This window comes from Sander lucioperca, chromosome 12 (assembly GCF_008315115.2).
Source record: "Sander lucioperca isolate FBNREF2018 chromosome 12, SLUC_FBN_1.2, whole genome shotgun sequence".
NCBI lineage: Eukaryota > Metazoa > Chordata > Actinopteri > Perciformes > Percidae > Sander > Sander lucioperca.
In genome coordinates this window covers 23,642,902-23,652,901 of record NC_050184.1, presented here as the reverse complement: position 1 = coordinate 23,652,901, position 10,000 = coordinate 23,642,902, and the positions used below count along the sequence as shown (strand labels likewise).

Here is a 10,000-nt window from a genome sequence, read left to right as displayed (position 1 = left end):
TATCGTTCCTGGCTCACTTCACCCGGATGAACACGAGGGGGCCGCGTTAAGCCGATATTAAACATATTGATTATTATTCTTTTTAAAGACATTTTCTTTTAATTGTATTATTATTCTTTTTTATAATTTAAAAAAAAATTTAATTAATTTTATATATATATATATATATATATATATATATATATATATATATATATATATATATATGTATATATATATAAAATATTTGTCTTTCAAAAACATGCTTATTTTATTATTTGTTTGTATAGATATTGATTTTAGAAGAAAATATATTTATTTTATTTTTATTAATATTTTTTATATATTTGGCTTTGTGTATTTAATATTTTGTTTATGACGTAATATATTTTTATTTTATATTATTTATTATAATCAAGAACATTAATATATATATATATATATATATTGTATATATTATATATGAATATATATATATTTATACAGTATATATATATGAATATATATATATATACTGTATATATTATATATATATATATATATATATATATATATGAATATATAATATATACAATATATATATATATACTGTATATATATACTATATATATATATATATATATATATATATATATATTGATAGACATATTAGGGATTTACTAAATGAATTCATTTCTAAAAACAAATCAAAAATGTTTTTATAAAATTGGATATTTTTTAATGTTTTATAACTTTTTGTTGTTATTTTGTATAAATAAGTCTATAAATTATAGTTTTTACATTTTTAAGAAATATTTATTTTTTATTTTATTTTTTTAATAATTTGGCAGAAATATATTTATTATTTATTTTATAAATCTGGATTTTATTTTTTTATTTCAAAGGAAATATCTTTATTTATTCATTACTTTGATCTTTATTCTATAAATGTAGTTTTTTTTACATATTTTCAAGAAAATATGTAAAAAAAAAAATTAATTATTGTTTTTATATATAAATTTTGCATTGTGTATCATGACGTCTTTCATATTTCAACTGTTGTGGCTGTAAATATCGCGAGGTTTTAAGCGTCTTGTTCTCGGCCAATCAGCGCCGTCACCAATAAACTCTCAGCCAATGAGGCGTCAGTTTGCTGTCGCGTGGTTGTGAGGGAGGGAAAGCTGATACAGCAAGTTTAGGAAAATAAATTGTGATTTGGGTAAAAACACTCCCGAGGAACGAGCACGCGTTTCTTGTGGGTGAAAGTATTAAAATTGTATTATTACAGTAGCCTAGATTGTGCGAGATAAAGCGTAATTTTGCGTAACTTCCGGTCGTAGCTCGAGCCACAACCGGGAAAAGTTCCGCGGGCTTCAGCGCGGGAGAGACAGAGAAACACAAACAAACATGGAGGCTGAGATGGTGGAGGCTGAGTGCGAGCAGCAGAAGCCGGTAGAAAGCAGCCAGAAGGCGGACTCAGGAACCGGAGAACCGCCGGGTAGAGTCTCCTACGAGCTGCCCTGGGTGGAGAAGTACAGGCCGGTCACACTGAACCAGATCGTGGGGAACGAAGAGACGGTGAGTCGGCTGGAGGTGTTCGCCAGAGAGGGAAACGTTCCCAACATCATCATAGCAGGTCAGACACTTTAAATACCTGAATAATGTTTAATAATCTTAATAATCTGACATTATTATAGCAGGGCAGACACTTTAAATACATGTTTAAATAGTGTGTGTGTGTGTGTGTGTGTGTGTGTGTGTGTGTGTGTGTGTGTGTGTGTGTGTGTGTGTGTGTCTCTGTCTGTCTGTCTGTCTCTGTCTCTGTCTCTCTCTCTCTCTCTCTCTGTGTGTGTCTCTCTCTCTGTGATTGTGTGTGTGTGTGTGTGTGTGTGTGTGTGTGTGTGTGTGTGTGTGTGTGTGTGTGTGTGTGTAGGTCCTCCAGGAACAGGGAAGACGACCAGCATCCTGTGTCTGTCCCGAGCGCTGCTGGGAGCCTCCATGAAGGACGCCGTGCTGGAGCTCAACGCCTCCAACGAGAGGTAAGAGGAAAACACACACTTGTGTGGACCATTGACATATATATATACTGGAGCAGCAGGTCCCGTGTCTCTGGACGGAGACCAGTGAAGTCTCTTTCCCGGTGATGGCTGAGCGTTACTGAGCAGCCTCCAACTGAGGAAGGTTGGAAGTCTTCTGGTAGCTGTGCCAAGAGAAATCTCAATCATTCCCAATCTAGCAGAGACGGAGAGCGTAGGTATATGTAAGGAGATAACATAGACACAGGCTAATTATTGATCACTAAAATGATAGTTAACATTAGTAATTAAACTTAAACAGCTAATGGAAGTCCAAACTGCCTGAGAGCTTCTCCTGTACTATACGGTAATTCCTCTACTATGCGACAGTAAGTCTCGTGGTTATGACCCAATCGTTAGCCTATTTTTATAAAAACGTCTGCTACGGAGCCATAACGTGAGCTACAAGGTAATGGAGCCTTTTATACATTGTCGTGTTTCTTTAGAAATAAACAATGGACAAATAGAGTCTTTAAACTCTTCAGATGTAAAGTTATTCTCTGTCAAAGTGACGTCAAAATGAATGGCAGTCAATGGGATGCTAACGGGAGCTGATGGCTTGGTAGCATCAAAATGTCTCCATAGGAGCTACGTGGTCCGAGGAGAAGCTGACCCTCTTGGTGTGGACGAGATCTCATCACACCTAAAATAAATACACAGACCCTCTGGGATGGTTTTAGTTAAAGAATATCTACCACGCTTTAATCTAGAACTGCAAAGATTAAACTGGAACTAACTACTCCTCTCCTCTTATTTACTCATACAACAACATTTACTTAGTCTAGAGGAAGGGTCCCTGAGTTTAGATTTAGTTCATCTCTTTAAGACACTAACTGTTGTGTCTTTAAGGTGGAGACTAACTTTTGTGTCTTTAAGGTGGAGACTAACTTTTGTGTCTTTAAGGTGGAGACTAACTGTTGTGTCTTTAAAGTGCCCATATTATGAAAAAATCACTTTTTCTGGGATTTGGGGTGTTATGTTGTGTCTCTGGTGCTTCCACACACATACAAACTTTGAAAAAAATCCATCCATGCTGTTTAGAGTGAGATACGGTTTCTGAATGTGTCCTGCCTTCAGTCTCTGGGTGAGCTGTTCAAAATCGGCACGGCTTGTGACGTCACAAGCCGAAACGAGCAGGCTAACCGCAACCATTAGCTCGTAGCGTTAGCATGCTAACGCTATGGCTAACGCTAGCATGCTAACGCTAGCATGCTACCTCGTTCTCAATAGCAAAGCACTGCTACAACACACACAAGTTCACCATAATCTACAAAAGAACTACTTCCATGTGCGCCCTCATTTAGAAGTCTCCCAGCTAATCCTGCCTTGTAACTGACTGAAGTTGTAGAAACAGCCTTTCTTTTACTGTCTATGGAGCTAGCTAGCTGACATGATCTACATCTGAGCTACTGGGCATGTGCAGTGCAATCAAAGATAGTACAGAAGAAGAAGAAGAAGAAAAGAGGTCTCACTCTGTAGCTAAAACAGAGACCAGCTGAAAAGAGGATCTGCAGCAGTGAGAGAGAGCACTGCAGTACAACAAAAATATGGTGTTTTTAGAAAATTAAACCATGTAAACCTATTCTGGTACAACCTTAAAATACAATATGAACCTGAAAATGAGCATAATATGGCTGCTTTAAGGTGGAGACTAACTGTTGTGTCTTTAAGGTGGAGACTAACTGTTGTGTCTTTAAGGTGGAGACTAACTGTTGTGTCTTTAAGGTGGAGACTAACGTTTGTGTCTTTAGGGGAATCGAGGTGGTGAGGAACAAGATCAAGATGTTTGCTCAGCAGAAAGTCACGCTGCCCAAAGGACGACACAAGATGATCATCCTGGACGAGGCCGACAGGTCAGAGACTTCACCTGCAACAAGCTGCACCACCAGACATGGAAATAAGAATATATATTCATAATTAATATTATAAATAATAATAATATATAATATATAATCAATCAATGTCCTGACTGAGGATGATGTCATTGACTGAGGATGATGTCATTGTGTCTCGGTGTCCCGCAGCATGACGGACGGCGCCCAGCAGGCGCTGCGGAGGATCATGGAGATCTACTCGAAGACGACGCGCTTCGCTCTGGCGTGCAACGCGTCAGATAAGATCATCGAGCCCATCCAATCACGCTGCGCCGTGCTGCGCTACGCCAAGCTGACGGACGGCCAGATCCTGGCACGCCTGCAGGACGTTGTCCACCAGGAGACGCTCTCGGTGTCTGACGACGGCCTGGAGGCCGTGATCTTCACCGCCCAGGGAGACATGAGACAGGTAGAGACATGAGACAGGTAGGAGACATGAGACAGGTAGGAGACATGAGACAGGTAGGAGACAGACAGGTAGAGACATGAGACAGGTAGAGACATGAGACAGGTAGAGACATGAGACAGGTAGGAGACATGAGACAGGTAGGAGACATGAGACAGGTAGGAGACAGACAGGTAGAGACATGAGACAGGTAGAGACATGAGACAGGTAGAGACATGAGACAGGTAGGAGACATGAGACAGGTAGGAGACATGAGACAGGTAGGAGACATGAGACAGATAGGAGACATGAGACAGGTAGGAGACATGAGACAGGTAGAGACATGAGACAGGTAGAGACATGAGACAGGTAGGAGACATGAGACAGGTAGGAGACATGAGACAGGTAGGAGACACAGACAGGTAGGAGACATGAGACAGGTAGGAGACATGAGACAGGTAGAGACAGACAGGTAGGAGACAGACAGGTAGGAGACATGAGACGGGTAGAGACAGACAGGTAGGAGACATGAGACAGGTAGGAGACATGAGACAGATAGGAGACATGAGACAGGTAGGAGACATGAGACAGGTAGAGACATGAGACAGGTAGAGACATGAGACAGGTAGGAGACATGAGACAGGTAGGAGACACAGACAGGTAGGAGACACAGACAGGTAGGAGACATGAGACAGGTAGGAGACATGAGACAGGTAGGAGACATGAGACAGGTAGAGACAGACAGGTAGGAGACAGACAGGTAGGAGACATGAGACGGGTAGAGACAGACAGGTAGGAGACATGAGGTAGGTAGAGACAGACAGGTAGGTAGGAGACAGACAGGTAGGTAGGAGAGACAGGTAGAGACAGACAGGTAGGAGACATGAGACAGGTAGGAGACAGACAGATATGAGAGACAGAGAGGTTGTGATGACTTCCTGTGTGTCCTGCTGACTTCCTGTGTGTCCTGCTGACTTCCTGTGCGTCGTGCTGACTTCCTGTGTGTCGTGCTGACTTCCTGTGCGTCCTGCTGACTTCCTGTGTGTCGTGCTGACTTCCTGTGCGTCCTGCTGACTTCCTGTGTGTCGTGCTGACTTCCTGTGCGTCCTGCTGACTTCCTGTGTGTTGTGCTGACTTCCTGTGCGTCCTGCTGACTTCCTGTGTGTCGTGCTGACTTCCTGTGCGTCCTGCAGGCGCTGAACAACCTCCAGTCGACCCACTCTGGCTTCGGCTTCATCAACAGTGAGAACGTGTTCAAAGTGTGTGACGAGCCCCACCCTCTGCTGGTGAAAGGCATGCTGGAACACTGCGTGGCGGGCAACATCGACGAGGCGTACCGCGTGGTGGAGGCGCTGTGGGCGCTCGGATACTCGCCAGATGACATCATCGGGAACATCTTCAGGGTCTGCAAGACCCTCCCCATGGCAGAGTACCTCAAGCTGGAGTTCATCAAGGTTAGCCCCGCCCCTTATCAGCATCATCAATGTTAGCCCCGCCCCTTATCAGCATCATCAATGTTAGCCTCGCCCCTTATTAGCATCATCACCAGTCTTGTCCCCTCAGGGTCTCGTCAGTCTCGTCCCCTAACCGTGGTAATGGTTGTAGTAACCATGGTAACGGTTGTAACGGTGTGCTGTGTCTGTGTCTGCAGGAGATCGGCTACACCCACATGAGGATGTCTGAAGGCGTGAACTCTCTGCTGCAGATGGCCGGCCTGCTGGGGAGACTCTGCAGCAAGACAGCGCCCCCCGCTGCCCGCTGAAGGATCTGCTGCACGCCATCGCTCACGCTACACCAGAGACTATAAATAAATCATCTGTTCACTGATCAGTGTCTGTTGAACCGGACTCAGAGCTCTACCTGTGATTTAACATTTAACCATAATGTTGTTGTTGTTCCAGCTGGACTCTGTCTCCATGTTAGAGTCTCTGAAACTGGTCCAGTATTACACCAGAACCAAGCTGTAATGTAACCCTACAGGACTAATGTTCAGCAGCAGTTAGTCACTAAAAGTTCTGTTGTTGCTGCTGACAGACTCATATTATTATTCTAAGAGTCTGACAACATTATGGGATGGATCTGTACAGAGATAGACCTTTTAGTTAAAGAGTAAGATCCTTTTAGATTAACATGAAACAGCCTGGAACTCACCATCACCAAACCCACCAGACTCCATGTAAATAATCACTACTTTTATCAGCGTAAAACACACTTCATTCAAAGTGGACAGAAACTAAATCAAACTACCAAAGTCCGTCTTGGTTCATCTTCCCACTGTTCCAACAATCACCACTCTGGTTTGGTTGAAATAAACCCTTAATTCACCCATTTACATGTGGAGATATGCTGGCTCTATACACGCTAAAAGTACTGATTATTAACATGGAGTCTGGTGGAAATATGCTGGCTCTATACACGCTAAAAGTCCTGATTATTTACATGGAGTCTGGTGGAAATATGAGTTATAGAAGTTTCCTTAAGATGTTGTACATGGCAGTATTGGTACTTTTACTAAAGTAAATTGAGGCCAGACCGTGGCTTTGGATAACAAGCTTTATTTCATTACAAACTGGCTTACATTAAAGTGATAACATCAAACTTTAAGAAACAGAACAGCTACAGAACGCTGCAGTACAAATCTCAGCAGTAAGAAGTAATAAATATTCATATTAAGAGCAGTCAGAGGAGAATAACAGAACAGAGATGCACGTCTCAACAGCTCTTTGTTTCCAGGAAACGTTTCAATGCCACAGAGCCCCTAACGAGAGTCACCGTGACGCTGCAAACTAATCCCAGGACTCACTTCCTGTTGGGCAGCCTTCTGGTCCATAGTATACACACACATACATACACACACAGACACACAGAGTGTGTGTCTCTGTGAGAACAGTAAAGTTGTCCCACTGTGCGGTTAAGTAAGAGCAGAGAAGACTTCCACATCAGTCACAACTAGGACAGAGATCACACCATGGAACATACAGTAGGACCGCTGCGTACAGGACCAGGACTGCTGGCGCCACTAACACACTTTGTCTTGTCTAACACAGCAACCGTTAAAGTGCAATTCATCAAAATTAATTTCACCGAAGCCAGACGAGTGTTTACAGTCAGAGAATATTTAATAATGAGTAATTAATAATGAATAATCAACGCCGCTGGCAGCTTTCAGTCCGGAAACAAACAAACAGCAACAAGACTAACTTTATTTCTAACGTGTACGTGACGTCACGTGAAGGTGTTGAACTGATTTCATGGCACAGAGCGCATGCTGCTGACGCTTCAGGAACAGCTCCGTAAATATAGATTCATATCATGTGCAGAAACCGAGAGGAACACGCGAGGCGACCGCTCGCCTGCAGGACCCCCGGCCTAGGGAGCTGTTAGAGGCCGCTCCCTCTGGAGCCTGAAACCTCAGACACTGACTCTGACGTTCACAGAGGAACTTCTGGAGCTTCTTCAGGTTTTCCGTGGAGGAAACGTTTCCTCTGTGGGCGACTAACTGAAGAGACATTAGACTGATAGCAGACATCTAATCTAGTTTGGGGCCACGGCGACCTTTAGGTTTCTCTCTCAGGCCACTGGAAGCAGCTGGGAGAAGAGATTTGTACCGTCATGTCTAATGTTTACTTTCTTTTTGTGTTAAAATGGATTTTTATAAAATTGAATTGAAAAAAAGTATCTTTCAGGAAGTGGTATTGAGTTGAGGTATCAAAACTTTAGAACGGAGCTAGGAGCCGCGAGGACAGAGACCGCTGTCGGTCCTTTCTGTCGGCTCGTGTCCGTTCCCTCTGAAGCTGCTGCTGTGGTTCAGCTCCATCTGGAGTACAGCTGCTGAAATTAATCAAATAAGGATGCATGGAATCGTGGACGATGCTGCATCAATAATCGGCCGCGCCATAATCCATTATTTCTGTTTACAGTTTAATGTAGGCCTAACAACCTTTCTGTTGACATATTCTGGGATGTTTTCAGGACACATTCACATTCAGGAAGTGCCCTGTGCTCAGTGCTGTAGTTTAATATCCAGTTTATTATCAGAGCTCTGCAGAATGTTTGGTTGTTGAAGCTTGAAAAGCTATGAATTAAATATCCTACATGGCTTTAATGGAAACATGGATTTGACGCATCGAGATGCATCGAGATATCGAATCGGGAGATCAGTGAAGATTCACGATCTAATCTGGAGGCGACCAACAGACAGCAGAGGACGAGGAGACAACGAGCCAATAACTGCACAGCTCTTCTCTGATTGGAGCCCTGAAGTCTGCTTCCTCCAATGAGAATGCCCGACGTATACTCTTAAATAACAGCTGTTCATCTACACTTTCTGTCACTTCAGCTTCTTATCAACAACAGTCCGTCAACAACAGTCCTAACAGAATAAGATTATAATAAAGAGTAATAATAAAAAGAGAAATACAACAACTGTAAATATGAACCAGCTGCAGAGACGCACGGTGAGAAACTAACGCTTTCAACGCTTTAGTTGCTTTATATCCGAAATAAACTAACCCGACTGGGATCCAATCAGACATGAGATCCAATCAGACACAGGATCCGATCAGGACTTAGATCAGGGATCCTGACGGCAGCCTGAAGCTGTTTCTCTACTTTAGATCAGGTGCGATGTTAAATCTTTGGGAAGAACGTTTACAACTACGACAGTTACTGTGGAGAGACGGAGGAGAGTTCACTCAGCCTCTGAGAGAGGAGAGAGAAGGAGAGAGGGAGAAGGAGAGAGGAGAGAAGGAGAGAGGAGAGAAGGAGAGAGGGACCAGAAGAACCAGAGCGGAGCGTTCCTACGCCGTCATTTGGATGGTGCGTCCGGCGGCGGCTGTGAGTGGCGTGCTGGTGGAGAGAGCGCCCTCTGGCAGCGCGTTGGTGGAACTGCGGCTCCGCACGCCGTCCGTGGAGCCCACGCTGGAGGCCGAGTGGGTCCTGGAGCGGACCAGCCGGGTCATACCAACTGTGGGCACTGGGGGGGGGGGAGACGTATTAGGAGCATTCAGACTGACTCAGATGGGATGAAGGCTCCGTTCCCACTGGAGCTCCACATCTGGGCAGATGTTACAGAGCTCCACATCTGGGCAGATGTTACAGAGCTCCACATCTGGGCAGATGTCATGTGATCATCGTTTCCATTTTCAAACCCAACTAAGGTTGAGCAGACGTTACGTGAGCTGAACGTAGCCGAAGCTAACTCAAAGAATCCCTGAGACTCTATTGGTTGTGTTCATCGTGCACGTTGTCATGGTGATGATGTCATCATGTGGTCACATTCACAAACGATGAAACGCGCACACACACACACACACACACACAGAGACACACACTCCCCGTTATCTTGTGATCTATCAGAGAGAGGAGACATGCTGTCACTCTCACTGCAGCAGCATGCAGACACACAGACACACAGATGGAAATGGAGAGTAGTGAGGAAGTGTGTGTAATCCTGATACCTGATTGGCTGCTCAGGTGGTTTAACACAACATGAGGGACTGGAGGAAACAAAGAGAAGAAGAACGAGAGCAGAGAGGACAGAGCAGGCTGAGAGATAACACACCAACAACTGCTACTTACAGGGAAGCATGGCTGTAGACACACACACACACACACACACACACACACACACACACACACACACACACACACACACAGACACACACACACACACACACACACACACAGACACACACACACACACACAC

General features: G+C 43.8%; 2 protein-coding genes across 3 annotated transcripts in view; one reads left to right on the top strand and one right to left on the bottom strand.

Annotated features, from left to right (window-relative positions):
• Nucleotides 1-1,130: 1,130 nt before the first annotated feature.
• Nucleotides 1,131-6,120, top strand: LOC116059908 (replication factor C subunit 2-like). The gene is made up of 6 exons (XM_031313178.2): nucleotides 1,131-1,594; nucleotides 1,892-1,997; nucleotides 3,785-3,886; nucleotides 4,058-4,316; nucleotides 5,486-5,746; nucleotides 5,944-6,120. Exons 1-6 carry the CDS (start codon nucleotides 1,366-1,368, stop codon nucleotides 6,052-6,054), a joined length of 1,068 nt encoding a protein of 355 aa, XP_031169038.2. The 5' UTR covers nucleotides 1,131-1,365; the 3' UTR covers nucleotides 6,055-6,120.
• A 711-nt stretch (nucleotides 6,121-6,831) lies between these two features.
• The window catches only part of LOC116059906 (protein NDRG3-like), a 32,864-nt gene continuing 29,695 nt past the window's right edge, over nucleotides 6,832-10,000 (bottom strand). The window contains exons 16-17 of one of the 2 annotated variants that reach the window (XM_031313176.2): nucleotides 9,752-9,790; nucleotides 6,832-9,267 (exon numbers count right to left, since the gene is read on the bottom strand). In XM_031313176.2, the coding sequence (XP_031169036.1) occupies nucleotides 9,092-9,267; nucleotides 9,752-9,790 (215 nt within the window). In that variant the 3' untranslated portion in view covers nucleotides 6,832-9,091. The remainder of the gene's footprint in view (nucleotides 9,268-9,751; nucleotides 9,791-10,000) is intronic. The other variant, XM_031313177.2, reaches the window with a different exon arrangement.